This window comes from Sinohyriopsis cumingii, chromosome 2 (assembly GCF_028554795.1).
Source record: "Sinohyriopsis cumingii isolate HCF-2022 chromosome 2, ASM2855479v2, whole genome shotgun sequence".
Classification (NCBI taxonomy): domain Eukaryota; kingdom Metazoa; phylum Mollusca; class Bivalvia; order Unionida; family Unionidae; genus Sinohyriopsis; species Sinohyriopsis cumingii.
The window spans coordinates 75,413,513-75,433,664 of NC_142962.1; the positions used below are offsets into that span (position 1 = coordinate 75,413,513).

General features: G+C 35.7%; 1 protein-coding gene across 1 annotated transcript in view; it reads left to right on the forward strand.

The window, feature by feature from the left end:
• The window catches only part of LOC149805209 (protein bark beetle-like), a 79,713-nt gene that overhangs the window by 47,727 nt on the left and 11,834 nt on the right, over positions 1-20,152 (forward strand). The window contains exons 11-14 of the mRNA XM_089948432.1: positions 613-1,285; positions 4,472-4,644; positions 11,483-11,577; positions 15,685-15,892. Of these exons, the coding sequence (XP_089804558.1) occupies positions 613-1,285; positions 4,472-4,644; positions 11,483-11,577; positions 15,685-15,892 (1,149 nt within the window). The remainder of the gene's footprint in view (positions 1-612; positions 1,286-4,471; positions 4,645-11,482; positions 11,578-15,684; positions 15,893-20,152) is intronic.

The following is a 20,152-nucleotide window of genomic DNA, read 5'->3' on the forward strand; positions in this document are numbered from 1 at the left end:
ATTATAACATAGTTCAATCCTGTTGTAAAGCAGGTATGTATATAATGTATATATGTATAATGTACTTCATTTTAAGTTGGTCTCACTATAAGGTGGTATACGCTACACATCTTCCATGAACAGCATTATTATGAGGGTGTACTGTATCATTACTATGAGTGCATTGTTGCTCACTATTCTGCTAGCTTACAGCTAGTTGTAGGTGGAGTGGCATTATGGCTGAAAAATTGTTAAAGCTATGTTAAAAATTCGGATCACACACACTGTTAAGAAATGTATTACTTGCAATCAAAGGTTCTTATTATTGGGATGTGGTAACTATATTGGACCTTGGAACTCAGTTGGGTAAAAACGTTGCCTTTATGGGGCTTTACCCTATTACAGCAGGATACTTTTATTGGTGTTTATATGGCAACTTGAGCAAATTTTTGCACCCATATTCTGGCCATCCATGAGTAGTTTACCGCAAAAATAACCGTTAGGAATAAATTTGCATCGAAATAGATTTATCCAGACTTAAACTACTTAATATCATAATATCGAAAAAATAATGAAATATTAAATATAATTAACTTCAGAATTTGATAAAATTGATACCTTTTCTTCTTCCAGATAGCACTAAGTTTCACCGCATGGAAAACCTCATCATCAGGGACAACCAGGCTGGTGCCCTGTTGTACAATAATGTTGGAGAGGTCAATCCTTCTGTTGTCATTGACCAATGCTGGATTGAAAATAACGGCATTGCCATTTTAAATCTGACATCACCACCAACTATTGATGTCAACTTGCAGGCAACTATGATCTTCAACCTTGACAGTAACTTTATAAATAAAAATAAAGGTGGCATGTACGTCCATGCAACAACTACCTCTATTGCTACAAAATTAACAGCAAATATTACAAACAATGTGTTTGCATTTGGCAGTAATGGTGAAGTCTTTAATTTAACAGGCCACCTCTATGAGAGATTTTTCATTTATGAGAACTATATTATCAACAATACTGCAGGTGATTATAGGGACATAATACATGTCCAGGATGTTGTCGTCAATTTCACATACAATACTGTTTTAAACAATACTGGTCATTACATACTCAGAACATTCAATACAGATAAGACAGAAGCAACTCAAATGTACAACAGAAATAATTTTTATCAAAACAATGTGACAGCACTCTACAGAGCTACAATTCATGTTGGAAGAGGCAACCCAAAAGTTAGAGAAAATTTCCTAGTCAACGATGAATGTGACTTTGAGATTGAAACCTATCCAAGGACTATGTAAGTAAATCCCCTGTTTTGTCTTTAAAAAAAGGTTGAAAATGCATTATTAGTGATAGTTTTTGAAAGCATTATTTTCCATTTGTGTTTATTTCTCTATAGGGCAGTCATCTTGATTATTAAAGCAGTGCTTGACAAAATTGGCTTAGCCCAATAGGAATAATGTTTTCCATTTATCTCTCCATCTGTGCATCCATCTTTCTATCTCTCTGTCAACAATTTGGTTTATATAATTTTACTAGGAATAGTTGGATTTTAACTAAATTTGGTATTCATCTTTTTTTTTTTAAACCTGAAAAGAGTTGCTCCATGAATGTCATTTCAGGAGTTATGGCCTTACAATTGCCTTTCCTTCCTAGCTTTCATTTCTGCAGCTTTATAAAGGACTGTTGGATTCCAACCAAATTTGATTATATTATTATCTTTATTAATAAGATCTGGTGATTTCCAACAATCCACAACATCATTTATTTTTGTTACATCCCTGATTGTCCATTTTTCTTACTTGGATTTCTGCAGCATAACCTTTCCTTGGTTTGTTGGATTTCAACCTTTTGTGTTTGAGGGGTTTATACTGACAAGAACTTAGATTTCCAGCATTCCATGAGTTATAGCCCCTTGTTGCCTGGCCTTCTAAATTTGGTTTCTGCAACATAACCTTTCCTAGATTAGTTGGATATCAACCTAATTTGGTTGAGGGCTTTATACTGATTAGAGCTTAAATCAGTTTGATTGCCAGAATTTCATGACATCATTCACAGGAGTTATATCCCCTGAATACGGTCCTTCTAAATTTAGTTTCTGCAATATAACTTGACCCATGTTTCTTGGATTTAAACAAAAATTTTGTTATGTGGATTTACATTGAAGAGATATTGAGTTGGATTTCCAGGATTCTACAGCATCATATGCATATATATATATATATATATATATATATATATATATATATATATATATATATATATATGTATTGTGCCTTCTGAATTCCTATCGTTGTGACTTCAGTGTTCACAGCTGTTGGATTTCTAGCATTCCACAGCATCATGTGGAGGAGCTATTATCCCCAACTTCCCATCTTTCTACAGTTGATATCTGCAGCACATTTTTACTGATGATTCTTGTGTTTCAACCAAATTTATTATTGAGTCACTTTAATCTGATTATATCTCCTCCTGTCTTTTGATTTCTGCACTATTTCTTTACCAAGGATGGTTGTATTTCAGCCAGATTTGTCATGCTATTTCACATTGATGAGACCTTCAGTGAGCTTAATTGCAAGTTTTTCAAATTAGTATAGGAATGCTGAACCAAGTTTATAATGCATCTTTATATTGGTGGGTCCTTGAATAAGCTGTATTTCCAGCACTTCATGATATTTTTTAGAGGAGTTATGGTCCCTAAATGCCCATTATTATAACTTGGGTTTCCCCACACAAGTTTTTTTGATTAAGGTTCTGTCAAGTAAAGTGTAGTGAGAAGGACCTATTGTGATGCCCCCATCATTAGTAGCTCTAGTCTTCCATATATTTGTATACTTACTTATAATGAATCTTATAATTCATCTACTGTACATATTGATTCTTTGACATGTATTTACATTTGTTTATCAGTAATTTATTTAACACAAGTTGTTTCCACAGTTTAGTTATATGTTTATTTGCATAGGTGAATGGTCTTTTGTGAGGAAATAAAAACATTTAGGGTTTAATTGAAAGACAAATGGAAATTAATTGACATCTCATTTTTATTGCTAAGGGGATTTTTATTGTTCACCTTTAATGGTTATAGTGACATTGATATATATATATATATATATATATATATATATATATTATTGCACAGCTTGTAACTTAAATATAATAATTTTGTAACATAATTTATATTTGGTCTTGAAATGTCAAGCAGAACATAACTTCACATAATCAGACTGTCAGCACCACAATATGTGTTGCCATTCAGAGACTAAAAACAACCATCAAGACTTTGATATCACCATCAATTTTGTACTCAGTCACCAGACTTTTGATATCACCATCAATTTTTTACTCAGTCACCAAGACTTTTGATATCACCATCAAGTCTCTACTCATAGCAAGATTTTGATATCACCATGAAATCTATACTCAGTCTGGAAGACTTTGATATCACCACTAAGACTATACTTATAGTCAGCAAGACTTTGATATCACCATCAAGTCTCTACTCAGTCATCAAAACAGACTTTGATAGCACCATCAAGTCTATACTCATAGTAAGATTTTAATATCACCATGAGGTCTATACTCAGTCAGCAAGACTTTGATATCACCATCAAGTTTATACTCATAGTCATCAAAACAGACTTTGATATCAGCATCAAGTCTATAATCATAGTCAGCAAAACTTTGATATCAGCATCAAGTCTATACTCCGTGGCCTCAAGTGGCAGAGTGGTCTAAAGCGCTGTCTGTCATGGATCACTGCCATCTCACCTCTGTCTGCGTGGGTTTGAGTCTCGGGCTCGGCCAATGTGGATATGTGAGAAAGCTTGCCGGTAGCTTCTCATGGGTCGGTGGTTGTTTCCAGGGATTTCTTGGGTTCTTTCTCTACCATTAATACTGGTCGCCATGTATAGCCTATCTTGTGCTGAAAATGGCATTAAATACTATAACAACAATAACAACAAGTCTATACTCAGAGTCACCAAGAGGGTAAGACATTTTCAGGTTGACTATTTTCATCAGAAAAATAGCCTGTATTTTATTACATATTTGAAACTTAAAGTCCTCTTTTTGTTGAATCATTATGTCTGTGGTGAGTTTGCATGTTTGAAGTAGGTTACTAAATTGAATTAATAATTTTTACTTACTTTACTGATAAATAATGTTAACAAAATATCAAAACGTTAGTTTGCTGTTTTATTATTGTAACAGCAGAGTTAGTGACAGACTTTTAATTCAAGGGTCATGGGTTCAGTGCACAGCCAGGACAGCCTGGATCAGCTGCCCCAATGTGTCCTTACTTAACTTCAATTTCCTTAGCATGACGTAGCCAGTAAATTGTTAAAGGCACTGTTAAAACCTTAAAAAAAATTGTAACAGGTCTATTTAGTTTCTTGTCTTAATATTTGACAGTTTCTGTACAAGCTGAGCTTAAAAACGGGTTTTCAAGTTTACCATTTGAGTGTAATGTGTTTTCTTTTAGTTTATCTGATGGCACTCTGATGGAGAGTACCCCGATTGATGCCACAGACAACTGGTGGGGATCCCCTGTGCTTGGTTACATATCAGGCAAAATTTGGGACCGTATAGATAATATGTCACTGGTAGAAGTGGACTTCAATCCTTACAAAATTGACAACCAGTCTATGATAGATGGTAAGTTTGTGACTACTTTTACAAAATGAATTAAGTTTTACTATGCACAGTCTAGTCATGTCCATAAGACGTGGGTTTTAGTGCTGATATTAATACATAATTTTACTATCAGAATACATGTAGCATTTATTTAATTTATATTTGAATATTCATTGCGATGTTGTCATGAAATATGTACCATCATCACTAGTGACTTGGGTTGAATCAGAAACCACAAAGCCAGAATTTAATCAAATACTGTAAACAATTGTGACCCGTCAATCTTGTGTATAGACCTCTCTTGTCTTCCAGGCTACAGAATTAGAAGCTAGATAACCCGTCCCAGATAAAAACAGTGAATGAACTTTTACAAAAATGCATTTTCTTCATTGGTGCTACTCGTATTGCCTGACTTTGCCTAGTCATGCTTTCACAAGACATCTCAGTTTGTATATGTACTGATATGCTCAGCTCAAATTTTTCTCTTCCATACAGTTTGATCAGCAAATTCATAGAAAATGGTTTGAAACTAGGCAATTTGCAGGGTTTTGCTTGAAATTTACATGCAGTGGTTTATCAGAAATTGAGTTAAGTTTATGCTTGCAGTTGAAAATTTCATGAAAGCTAGGCCTGATCAGGTAAGCTTGTCCAAGTCTGCACTGATCTTAAAATTCATGCTGTGGGGTCATCAGCTTTGCGACTGCTCTGGTGGCCTAGTGGTTAAGGCATCCGCCTTGGATGCAGGAGGTTGTGGGTTCGATCCCCCGCCGAGTCATACCAAAGACTTACAAAAATGGTACTAACAGCTGCCTCGCTTGGTGCTCAGCATTAGGATGTTAGCGTTAGGACTGGTCAGCCTAGTGTCAGGATAATGTGACTGGGTGGGACATCATGCTACATGTCTGCGGCATGATGCCCCAGTGCTAGACATCACTATAAACTGCCACATTGCAGACATCATAGCAATATGACTGAAAAACTGTTAAAGCTACGTTAAAAATCCAAATCACTCACACACACATCAGCTTTGCTGGACACCAGTTAGTGTATGTACACATAGTTTGGTCACTAAGTGACATTTCATATTGCAGGAGCCATCTCAGTAATTAATAAAGTACTTTAAAAATGGACACATTCATATATAGATGATATAAAATATATTCACATACCTGTTTCTGATTCATATATTTGCTTAGAATCATCCCTATTTCCTGACTTGAATATTCATTTCAGTACTATATATATATATATATATATATATATATATATATATATATATATATATATATATATATATATATATATATATATGTAAACTGTAAATTCTCTGTGAATTTGAGTTACCATATCAGTGATATGGGTTTAATAAAATCTACATACAGTTCACGTTTTTAATAGCAGGCAGATAAGACTGTACTATTTTTATATTACCAAGCCGGTTGTAGCTTGCTTTGGAATGGTAATTTTTGTCTTGCCAATGAAGCAAAGGTGAGACTTTGGCATCATATTTCCTTAGGCTTTGTCATTGTTGTTGTTGGCCTAGGCATCAATATTAAGTTGTTGCATTTGGCTCAATTACTTTCCCCCGTCACATAAACATTATGAAAAGAAGCTCTGCTACCTCATGAATTCTGCTCTCTTGTAAAGACAATTTTTTTGTCTTAACTGTCTGTATACTATATATAGGCAAAGAGAGGAAACTCTTAACCATTACCTCCCCTTGACCATCACTGGGTGGCACCAGTTTGAAGCATTCACTTGGTACCATCAACAAAGTTCTACAAGACTTGCCCCTCCAAGTTTTGGAATATCTTCACAATTTCAACCCATCCATCCAACAAGTCAGTATAAGAAAGTGTAGTAAGGTTTGTACTACATGTGGTCAACACTATTTTTTTAAATTTTGATTGATTTTTATGTGAATTTGTACCCATTTTTAACCATGTGCTTGTTGGTATGTGTTGTTGGTTGTTATTAGTGCTCACTGCCTATATATTTCCACTTGTTTAGATAATGAGTGTTGTTTATAGTCTGTTAATTTCCAGTTTTTTCTTGTTCTTGTCATTTCACAACAGTGACCATTAAACGGTGCAAGTGCAAGAAATGAAAAGCTAATGAGGCTAGAGATAAAATGTGTCTTGTTGTTTCAAAGTGTTTTTCATCCTCAATATGCAGTGTGTGCATTTTATGGTCAGAAACCTCTGGTCTATGGTGTTGAATAAAAGTACCACAAGCAAGGAGAATCATGTGAAGTCTTGTATGGAGTAGGAGGACATCTTGTTCTTTCACCCAAAGACAACATCGATTTTTGTGAACATAGTGGTGGACATCACACTGGTCCCCTTCCATCCAAAATTACACATATATTGCTGACTGCATTGTTTACACCAGCAAAGATGGAGAGAGAAGGAGTTGGGAAATTGCTGTCCTCAGATTCTTCCTGGATGTTAGAGCTGCATATGGATTGATTGATGCAAAATGCAGTGATGGAGTTGCTCAATTCAGGACAGTTATTGTCCATACTTTCATTGCAAACCTCCATATCTAGGCAGTCCAACATGCACAAGATCACCCCTTCACGATGAGGATGGTCTTTAGGTCTGTAAGTCTGGACACATGGTCTTTTTCCAGATTCATATGATCTATTTCAGCATTCTCTCATGCCGTTTCTGCTGTTGACATGCTAATCCAGCTACCTTACCCATCATCAAGTGACCAGAGATCTGTCAGCTCGGTGAGCCCTGCTATATACTGACCAAAAGTGTCATGTTACATGGAACCATATTGCTGGACCTTCAGCACAGGTTGTTATGAAATGGACAATCCATCATACCTTCATTCTGTCTATACTGCTAAAACTTGCCGAACTAACGAAACTTGCAAGTCATTCAAGCTTATCTGTTACAACAAAACTGTAATGCATTTAGGAATGATAGCAGATCTAAAATCTTGCATCGCCTGGCAGTGATGCAAAGTAACAGGTAAGAGTTTCTTCAGTTTCTATGATATATAAACAGAAAGACAAAAGTTTCACCTTTGGAAGGGCTTAATTCAGGAGATACCCAGTAGCAGTGTTTATATTTTTCCGACATTAACACAATTTGATATGTGTTCCTAGAAGAAACATAATTTGTAAAATTACTTTTTTCTGACACGTTATATGTACATGCAAAGTATGAAACTTGATGAAGGGTACCACTTGTCACCAGCAAAAGGTGGTCACAGTTGAACTACTTTCTTGCCTCCATTGATTATTTAAAGGGGCCCCAAGTGGCCGAGTGGTCTAAAGCGCTCACCGATACGGATCACTGCCATCTCACCTCTGTCTGTATGAGTTCGAGACTCAGCCTCGGCTAATGTTGGTACGTGAGAAAGCCTGCCAGTAGCTTCTCTTGGGTCGGTGGTTCTTCCCTGGGTTTTCCAGGGTTCTAAAGTCACCCCAGCAGATCAGTGACCTTACCTCAGTAAACACAGCTCACTGATTATACAGAAGACCAGCTTATTGTTGACCATTGTTTATTGATACACCACTCCCTTGATAACTCTTGCCCTGATAACTTGCAAACCCGCTTATAATGCAGGGTCAGGCATGGATCCCATTGTTTAAAACTAGAAAATACCCTTCAAAAATTGATTCCTATTTCTTGAACTTGAAAAAAATCACGATGAAAATTGGTAACTAAAACATTGATATATTGCTTGTTTTGTGGTTGAAAATGGTAGATATGACATGGAAATTTTAATCAACATTTTGAAATTATCAACTTTTAATAAGAAGTGATATGATTGGTTACATTTTCTTTCCAAATGGCATTCTTAGTACACCGTAGTTAAAGATATTCAAGGAAATTTCGATCAATGAAAATGTCACTTACACCTAGTGTAGGTAGTACATTAATATTTAAATGCCAATTAAATAATTTTTATTAAGTGAAATTTGTATTTTAATTCTATCTCTTAGTTCCTTTTAAGTGTAATCATCATAATGCAATGTCTATTTAAACGTAAAATGTGTCAATCTACTATAACAGCTATCTCCATAAGCGTTTCTCTGAGAACCTAATTAAGTGCCAACTGTGTTTTGATAACTAACTTATGGAAGTATTTGTTTTATTGCTGTACTGAATTTAAAAGCTGGCCTCCTTTGTATTATCATGTTAATTATGTCTTTTGAATCAAATAAAGAAGGTGGAATAAAAAACAAGTTAAAAGGCATGAAAGCCTACACACTTAAAGTCTAGTGGCCCTTGTCATATGTCGGGTGAACTCACTTCAGTTGATCAATCAAACACTGTTATAAATGTTATTATGTATGCAACATAAACTCTCTTAAAATTATGGTAACTGAATCATTCATAATTGTGATCAAAGATAGCAAGGCAACCAAGCGAAATGAATACTTTGTAAAATAAACAGCTTGGTTTCATAGATACAGCCCATTGTGGGCAAGCAATTTTTAGAGAATTCCTGAACTGGCACTTAGAGATATCCTCAAGATGATAAGAAGTTTCACTATTAATGAAATCACAACATCAATATTGTGCCATTACTGAACAATATAGAAATTCAGTTTTGACGCAGGCGATTCTCACGAAATAAATTTGCAAGCTTTTGAAAAAAGGAATCTTGTTTGGTGGCTTATCAACAGATAATTTATAGTGCAGTCTATATTTGTGGATTCATTGTGTGCGAGTTATCGAGGGAGCGTGTACATGGAAACAGATTACATAAAGGATTAGCAGCAGCGTGTCTTTTGAACTTCCCGCTGCTTTCTATAGTTTGTTGTAATGCAGCACAGAAGAGATATATGCTCATTTGCATAATGTAGCTACAGTACAGATAAGGTCCATTCAAGCAATTAAGTGTCACAGTATAGTGAAATCAGATTTAAAAGTGAGTATTATCTTGATAGTATTTACAAGTGAATTAAGACATTTAACCTTGCAATGGAGACATCCAGGAAGAGGAAAGTTTATTGTGTCAATAGGATTGTGATTTTAAGGGATTCACAGAGTAGGATGTTGAAGAAGCTAAAACTGTGCAATGGGGATGATGATGTTCAGCACTGGATCAAAATTTATCAGGACTGTCTCACTGATGAATGTAAGACTGATGCTGACATTGTCCAGTTCTTCCTAGGCACCAAATGAGAAAATTTAGAATTTAAAGATTGTTAATGTTGACTTGTGACTATTCGCAAAATGTAACTGACCAAAAATTGTATGTGAAAATTTATTGCTTTTGCTGATCATTTCTTGTAAAATTTCTCAAAGATGGACAATAAAAGTTGCATTTCATTGAAATAAGCAGGTCAACAAGTTACTTCGAACCAAAACGTATGCCCAATATAACGGGATTGTTGACTTAACAGGGGTTGAGATAAATGGGAAAAAATTAGCACAACAAAGAAGGATTTTTTGGACCAAACCAAAACACTTGACATACAAGAGTTTTTGAGATAACCTAGGTCAAGATAATAGGTTTGACTGTACATAACAGTTTTCAAAGTTTTCGCATTTTGCAGCAGTCCTTTATTAGTGGACTCCACATGCAAGCCCTGGTCATCTTCTGACTTTTCTAAAATTTCTTATCCTTGGAGTTTTCAAAAATTCTTAAAGCAACCTAATACATTGTCAGTCATAAGTCTGTAATATTTCCAATAAAAAAAAGAGCATGGGTCACCAGACCTGCTTCAGCATTCATTGATATGCAGTGGAAAGTCAAACCACAGCCTGAAGAAAAAAACGAAATGAATGAAAATCGGGTTCCCAGATTTTAAGGTGATTGACAGTACTGTAAGTGTTGAATAAAGTAAATAAAATGAATTAAATTATTTCATGCCAATTTACAATCATTATGGTAAAGCAAAATTTAATTCGGTTGGAATGAATGTTACATAGTCAGTTTAATTTTACATTAGCCTAATGTAATTTTTGTCATCATACACATTATAACATCGTAATCATGATCTGATATCGTGAATTACTCAAGGGATGAGATCAGAAATATACCAGATTTTTATATCAAAAATAGCCAAAGGGGGGCATTTTCCCAGTAGTTAACTGGCAAGTTCTCAATGCAGCAGATATACAGTCTGGATGGACTGAGACTAGGCAACAAGCCATTATTTTCATTTCTGTCTTGGTTGGTTGAGCATTGGACTCATAATCCAGTTGTCACATTTTCAGTACCAAATAGACCAGATGAGATGAGTTTTCTTAGTGTGGTTTTGGGAAATTAACTTAGTGTCCATTTTCTCAGCATGATATAGCCAATAATGTGCTGAAAGTGCCATTGAAGTTTACCAACCAACTTCTTTCAGCACGTGATATACATAGCTTTGATATGTGATAAGATTTTTCAGCCACTGTTATGAGGCAGCTACAAATAAGTCTGTGTAATATTGATATTTAAAGAAAGCTTTTGACACAAAATCAAACACCAGAACCTCCTACGAAGTCCAGCAAAATTTAAATCAGATGATGTCAGCACCTGGTAACCCAGCTTATATCCAGTAGCCCTGGAAAGGCACTCTACCATAAAACATCCATCATTTAGTTCCCTTTTTTCCCTTCTCGTAGTCATTAAAATTGATTCAGCATTGTGAGATAGTTTTAGCTCACATTGGCCAAAAGGCCAGGGTGACTTATGGTATTGGCTTTTGCCTTGCATCCTGCATTTATTGGTCATCATCCACTATCTGTTGCAAAACAAAATGTAGTAAAAGTATGTTGTAGTAGTCCATGAGGCTACCTGAATTCAACCCAAATCCAGCATCCTGCTAGTTTCTAGACCCTCTTCTATTTCATCTAACTGAAATATTACATTATTAAATGAGTATATTGTTTCCTCTTCACAGGTAAATGTGCACCTGGATGGCATCTTGATTCAGACAGGTGTTACAGGTACATGGGTGCTGCTCTGCCATACTATGAAGCTGACTCCTTTTGCAGGGTAAGATTTTTCTTGTGTGAAGGGACTTTCTTGAATGTTCTTTACTTTTTATTGACAATGCACATAACTGACATGTTACCCTAGTGTAATTCATATTCACCAGTCAAACTTCTTCTTATGTTATTTCTGCATTCTTTGAAAGCATTGCAGAGGATATTAATAGTTACACCATGTCAATCAATCTTTTGTTTGTACCTTCTTGTCTTTTAACCTATGACCTGACATGACTGATTGCACAGTATTAAATAAGGTAGATAAACAAGTACCGCTCCGGTGGCCTAGTGGTTAGAGCGTCCGCCTCGGATGCGGGAGGTCGTGGGTTCGATCCCCGGCCGAGTCATACCAGAGACTTAAAAAATGGTACTAACAGCTGCCTCACTTGGCGTTCAGCATTAAGAGGTTAGTGTTAGGACTGGTCGGCCTGGTGTCAGGATAATGTGACTGGGTGGGACATCATGCTACATGTCTGCGGCATGATGCCCCTGTGCTAGACATCACGATAAACTGCCACACTGCAGACATCGTAGCGATATGACTGAAAAATTGTTTAAGCTACGTTAAAAATCAAAATCACAAATCGCAGATAAACAAGTGGAGTGACAACTGTTAGGGTCCCACAAAATGGACTAAATATTGTCAGGATCACACAGAGTAGACATAAACCTGTCAGGGTCACACAAAGTAGACCCAGATGTAGAGAATATATATTAATTTAGAGCTTGCATAACTTCAGAAGTATTAATTGGCTTTAATTGAGGTTTTGAAACCAGCCTTTTATTGAAAGCAATAAGTCAAGAATAGTTTACAGTTTTTGTACTGTTAGTAACATTTTCATATGCAAATAAGGTGGGCGGGGCTTTGAGTAAATGATAATGTTGTCACACAAAATACTGTTCTTCTGTCTTTATATTTGTATGCTTGGATTAATTGCATAGGATGTAATGGTGTCATACTGTATGGTGATATGTGCAGATGGAACTACTTTATTGTGGGGGAAAACATTCTTAACTCATTTGGCCCCAGAGGTTTTTGTCGTTTTTGCCTGAAATGTGTGTCGGAAAGACATTTGGGGGGCTATTTCTGAATACATCTTAATACATCGGCTTTCAACAGATTTTCCATGAGACTAAAGCCTAGTTGTATTAGAAACATCCTTTTTCATTGGTTATTTTGCTTGCGCATGAGCAGAAGGGTAAAAGTTGGAGTTCATTTTTTTTTTTTTTTTGCTTAATGGATCCATCATTTTTGTATGGAGATCGCAATTTATTCCAAATGCCCACCTTATCCTAGTTTTTGCAAAGAATCGCCTGTCTGTGTGCAGTTAAGACCGGTATGCCTTAGATCTGAGGCCAAAAGGTCTAAAATCCGGACACAAAATCGCATTCCAACCTCGAGCGAATTTTGGGTGAAAAAAAACTGGGTCCAAAAAATGAGGTTTTTCCCTCTATTTTGTAGTGCAACTAGAACTTCCAGATTATTTGGTATCATTTTAGAACTATATCTGTCTGCTTTTTTTTAATACCACCCACGTTGGTGTATCTTAAATGACCTTGATGCTACAGAGCTTGGAAGTAGGGTACAGCCTCATCATGCCTACTTACGGGATCGGGGCCGAATCAGTTAATGCTCTCATTTCCCTAGCATGCATGGGGAAAGGTGGTGAATTTTATGCTTTTGAATTGCAAGGTTTTGCTATGAGTAAGGACAGAAGAAACAAATTACAGTATGCTGTTGTGCAGTGCTTTAGATGCATGGCAGAATGAGATTTTTGATAGATTTTATGGCGTGAATATGTAGCTTTATGTTTCGCAATGTGAAAACAGGATTTCAAGTCAAGTTACCAAAACAAACCCAACGACACTTTGAACTGCATTACTAGATTTGTTTGCAATTTTAATGGACCATATTTGATGTAATATCCCACTTTGCACTTAAATTATAATTTGGGTAAATTTCATTAGGTTCAAACTTGTCATGTTAAGCACACACCAATGATGTCATAAACAGTGGCTGTATCATGTGCATGGGAAAAGTATAATTACTCCCTTTATCTTTGTTGAGAACTCCACACTGTGAAGGTTCATCTTTTTAGCGATCATGCTTCTATGTGAAGTGGGTGACTAAGTCGCCTAAAAATGTAATTTTGTAACCTTGTTAGGAAAGTGAAAACGACTTTGCCCTGTGATTTTTTAGAGGTACATTGACTGACCATACTTTTTGAGATAACCCCTCACCTTAGTCAAGTTAATTTTAGTGTTGTTATGAAATGTATTCATCAAGACATCAGTAGCTAGGCCTAGTTTTGATATCCATTATGCTGACAAACTGTTGTGTGTTCACAGGCATGCATTTTTATAGCTGATTGACCATTGTCCCATTTTCTGAGTAAGTTAGCAACTATCACTGCCCTATTTCCACATGTTATCCTTTGATGATTAGATTGTCTGTTTTCATAAATCATCGGGCAGATATATTCAGAAAAAGCAAAGTCTTGGTATTATGTTATTTCAGATTTTACTTTAAATTGCAATTATATAGGTTGGGGCCCCGAGTGGTCTAAAGTGCTCTCTGTTACGGATCACAGGCCATCTCACTTCTGTCTGCGTGGGTTTGAGTCTCGGATTTGGCCAATGTGGGTATGTGAGAAAGCTTGTCAGTAGCTTCTCGTGGGTCAGTGGTTCTTTCCAGGGTTTTCCCAGGTTCTTCCTCCACCATTAATACTGGCTGCCATGTATAGCCAGATTTTACTGTGCTGAAAAATGGTGTTAAACCCCACAAAAACAACAACAATTATATAGGTCAGAAACATATGGGACAATGCTGTGTTGTGGAATTTGTGAGTAGCATTGTAAGGTAAAAGTTGTTTTCTGACTTGACTTGTATGTGTAAAAATATGGAAAAAAAGCAGTGAAGCAGATACTATTTAACCAATGCCTAAAATTACTACGAGTATGTAGACAAATAAATAAACCATAAAAAATCTGCAATCCTATCAATGGACTATTGTAATGAAGCTATTTAAAGTGAATGGTTACATTGCATAAAACCCTCCTTCTAAAAATAGATGCACTCACATCTGTGTTGATTCCATTGGAAAGAAGAGTTTAGTTCACATACTGATTTAAGGAACCATGTCTGTAATTTATGCATTTTAGTGTGTTATGTATAAATAGTTATGTTAATGTTTTATCCTCAACAAAGAGATGAGGACGAACAGTATGATCTGAAGACATGTGTGCACTTGACCTTACGTACATGGTACAGAGGCTGTTTCAAATGCGTTTAGAAATCTTTGAAAGTGCCATGATTATGAACTTTAGAAAGAATAAAAACAAAAAAAAACAAAAAACAACAACAAAAAAATTGTTATAGCTATTCTTCATCAGTGGATGGCCATATCAACATGGGGTTTTCACAGATTGAAGTTCGTAATGTCTTGCTGGTCTTAAATGAAACTGGTATAGACCCAATGTCTAATATGATCATCACAGCAGCCATCTTGAAAAAATCTTTTAATTGCCACTTCTCCAGAGAGAAAAGTAATATTGCCACAGTGGCCATCTTGAAAATCTTGTTATTTTACCCCTCCTGAATGGATGGTCATAGCAGTATGTGATTTTTACTAAACGACTACATACAATATCTACTTGGTCCTATATGAAAGTGCTATTGTAGTGGCCATATTGGAAGTCAAGTCAGCACAATTTTCATTTATGGCTTGGTTGGTGGCCAGTATATTTTGTGAAGGAAGAACCTGGGACACACACACACACACACACACATGCGTACAAAGAAACACTGACCCATAGGAAGCTACTGGCATGCTTTCTCACCTACCCATGCTGGGTGAGCCAAAAATGGAACTCACGCAGACAGTTGAGTTATCAATGATCTGTAAAGGTGAGCACCTTGGACCACTCAGACACCAGTTTGGTATCATAATTAGTCTTAAGTCTTTCAATGAAATCCTCATTCTGAAATGACTATTTATTCAGGAGTAGTGAAAACGATTTTCAAAATGGCCACTGTGGCATCCATATTGGATGTCTGAAAAACAGCACTTTCATTTAACATGTAGACTAAGTGTAGGTTTTCCTATCTTTCCAGCTGAACAACGGCTTCCTGGCAGAAGTTAAGGACAGACAAGCCTTCATTACATACCTGCTACGACTAACCCAGAATGTTTATGACCCAAACCGTCGAGTCTGGGTCTATGCGGAGGTCACAAGGGGGAGATGCAGTGCTTTTGAGAAAAATTATGTTGTGGAAGAATATGACTGCTACAATGTTCTGCACCCCTTTATTTGTGAAAAAGGTAATTTTTAAATTTTAGACTAATCTGCTTTTAAGAAGACTAATAGAATCTTTTTGATTTGGCACTAGGAAAAGAAAATTGCAGCCAGAGCCTAATATTGTTTTCTGTGTGGCTCCATAGTATGACTGGAATTTCCTTTTCTTCGCGCATACTCCAGTATTGTTTATCTTCCTCAAATGATATAAGTAGACCAAGGGAAGAAAAGCTAGCATTATAAATCTCCCAGGTTTATGTGTCTTGTAGATGAGAAATAAATGTTCTTGCATAACTGTGCAGAAAGATAACAAAATGCACAAAAGTTTGATATTATATTTTCAGGCCCATCTTTTATTTTTTTAATTAAATTCCTCTTATATTAAGAAAATTAGCCCCTTTTTTTACTTATCATGGACCAGAAGAAGGAATGGCCTGTTGTCTATGGTCCAGCCTTTAGCACAAGCTTGTTATTGCTGTAGTATTCTCACAGCATTGCCCTACCAGTTTAAAAATCCACTCCGGTGGCTTAGTGGTTAGACCGTCTGCCTTGAATGCAGGCGGTCGTGGGTTCGATCCCCAGCCGAGTCATACCAAAGACTTACAAAAATGGTACTAACAGCTGCCTCACTTGGCACTCAGCATTAAGAGGTTAGTGTTAGGACTGGTTGTCCTTGTGTCAGGATAATGTGACTGGGTGGGACATTATGCTACATGTCTGTGGCGTGACGCCCCAGTGCTAGACATCACTATAAACTGCAGACATCGTAGTGATATGACTGAAAAATTGTTAAAGCTATGTTAAAAATCCAAATCACACACACACACACACACACACACACACACACACACACACTTGTTTTAAGAACAAGATGTGATATAGTTCAGTGTCTGTGATAATCTCAATAATTGCATAAACACCTCTTTGCATACATGTAAACGAGAGTTCCTCCTATTTATATGTTCAGTTTGTTGGAGAAATATTAAAACTAAACATTGCAAATCTTGGATGTAGATGACACAGTTTTGACTGAAATAGACTATTCTAGAAACCAGCAATGGATAGTGAGCAGTGTGTTTGCTTGTTTGCATTGGCAGTTTCACTTGCATTGAAATGCCAATAATTTGACAGTGTTAGGGCAACAGGCAGGTTAGAAATTATAAATCAGTGAATGAAATGACATTGTTTTATGCATTTTCTATATCCTTGATGCTTTTCATTTTTAAAATCGATAGTGGGGTATAAACAAGCGGGAAGATGTGCAAATACTATACTCCCCTTTTATAGGTTTATCATGAAACTTTGCCCCTACATTTGTCCTAAATGAAAATAGTGCTACTCAGACATACAATACAGTAACCATCATGATAACCTAACAACTGATCATATTAACATGGAATTTTTACTAAAATTGTTTCTTATGCTGTCTACGTTGGTACCAGTTGAAAACAGTTCCAATCTGATGGCCAGTATGTGGACCATGTCAAGTGGCTTTAAAATCTTGTTATTGCTCAGAATGGAAAGACATATCAACATGAGGTTTTTCACCTAAATATTTCTCATGTCTAATTAGTCTTAAACGAAAACGGTGCTGATGTGGCTGCCATTTTCAAAACCATAATGAAAATGGTATCGTTACTCCTCTTGGATGGGTGGTTACATTTTGACTTGAGGTTTTTCACTAAAAATGGTGTTATGTCAAGTCAGTCTTAAATGAAATGGGTGTTGGACTTAACATCCAATATGACTACCATAGCAGCCATCTTGAAATTTTTTTTGCTACTGTTATGAGTCTATGCTCTTAAAAAAAGTAAAAGAAAATAGTGAAGACAACAGGCTTTGTAAAATTTAGCAGATAATTTATTTCCCTAGAATACAAAGTGAAAAATGAGAAAAAGTACTTATAGTTTTACAAATTAAATCCAAAAATAATCCAAGAATTGAAACACAAGTCCTATCAATGAAAAGTTCTAAGTGAATCTCAGTTCAAATAATGACGAAATTCAAAAATGGAAGGCAGTGACGTCAGTAATAACCTACAAAGTGTAGATGGGTCAACAGTCTCTTGTTGAATCACAGAAAATATTATTCCAGTTTTGAATTCAGTATAAATTACAGTAAATGTCTTTGTCCAAGAACTATCAGAGCACTTTTGGATTTCCAGAGAAAATAATCACTTGAATTCAATAATTTGAAGAAAATAAAATTCAGCCAAAACTGGTCACATCATAATACAGCTTAACATATAAGATATTAAAGTACGACTGGCAATCCTTTATCATAACATCATAAGACTAACTAAAACGCAAAACAGATTCCTGGATGGGGGTCAAGAGTTCATCCGTTTGGAAAAAATAGAAGTTTGTTACATGATAAACATCACATAGTTCAGGTATGACCTTGACTCAACTTAATTATTCTTTCTTTGAGAAAGATATTAAAAAAAAGTTTTTAAAAAAAAGTTGTTTACCAAAACTGTCACTGATTTTGGAACTAGGTCAGTAACAAGATACAGTGTTCAATTACACAGCATAGCATATAAGAAAAATTTTAAAAAATAATATTAAAAACTAAGAAACAAATCAAATCAAATTAAATATTCATAACACTACTCCTCTTAAAGAACACAAGTGTAGACCATACATTGATATTTCCTTGTATTCCATTGAACAAGTTGATCATCAGCATTCTGACAATGATTTTAAGGTCAAAGGTCATGGGTCTGAGAATGATAACATAACCACATATCAACAGATTTATATTAAGCTTAGTTTGTGAATATATCTGGTTGATGCCAAAAAATATAAAATGTAAATGAGTGTTTGTGTTGTCTTTTTAAAAAAAATAATATTTGATTATACATTTAGCCAAACTCCACACTTGGGTATATCTTTGTACTGAGACAAGTTTAATGATTTTGTATCCATAATATAAAGTACAAAGTCAGTTGCCATGACATAAATTTTGTAGTGTACTTACAAGTATCTTGCAGGCATATTAACTCAGCCTTGTTTTGTTACCAAATTTGATGTGTTGGAATTTTTCAAGGTTATCAACAATAGTTTCAATACTCAGCAGTTTAACAAGGATTTTGGAACATTTTTACAGATTCTCAAGGAATGGCTAAATTTGTAATTTATGTGCATTGTTGATGCACAAGTGATTAAATACGCAAGGAATATTCAAATTTAGTGATGTCATCAAAATGCACCCATTAACTCATTAACCCCTGGAGGTTTTTGTTGTTTTCGCCTTAAATGCAAGTAGAAAACACATTTTGGGGGCTATTTCTGAAAGCATCCTAATACATCGACTTTCAAGAGATTTTCCATTAGCCTAATGCCTGGTTTTGTTAGAAACATAATTTTTTATTGGTTATTTTGCTCGCATATTAGCAGAAGGGTAAAAGTTAGAGTTCTTTTTTTTCTTCTTTTTTTTGGCTTAACAGACCCATCATTTTCATATGGAGATCACTCTTTATTCCAAATGCCCACTTTATCCTACTTTTTGCAAAGGTTCACCTGTCTGTGTGCAGTTCAGACTGGTCTGCCTTAGATATGAGGCCAAAAAGTCCAAAATCCAGACACAAAATCAGATTCCAGCCATGGGCGAATTTTGGGTGAAAAACAAAACGGGTCCAAAAATTAGGTTTCTCCCTCTGTATTTTGTAGTGCAACTAGAACGTCCAGATTATTTGTTATCATTGTAACCTATATCTGTCTGCCTTTCAGTAATACCACCCACTTTAGTGTATCTTACATGACCTTAATGCTACAGAGCTCGGCAGTAGGCTACTTCCTCCTGCCACATAAATGCGGCACCAGGGGTTAATGAGTTAAAAGAAAGACTTATCTTGGATTCATGGAAATACCTTCAGCCAGTAGTGCATCAGTCCCATAAAGGAGTTTTAATTTCAGATGGAGAGGGGGATATCTCCTTCAAATACATTCCCCAGTCACATTAACAATAGAAAATAAGCCCTGCTATCTCTGAAATCCAACAATCTCGGAAAGACACAAATTTTATCTTTCCCATCCATATATCATATATAAAAAGGGAAGAAAACTCTTACCCATTACCTCTTCTTGCCTCTGCTAGGTGGCTGCCAGTTGTTAACCATTTTAAGCATTCACCATGGTACAGTAACATCATTCCACAGTGTTTCTATAAATCTTTCAAGATCTTTATTAAATATGTCCATCCATCCATCAGTAAGTGAGGTCTACCAGTAATAATGTGTTTCAAGCTTTCTAACATGACTGGTAACCTTATTTATCAATTTTAAT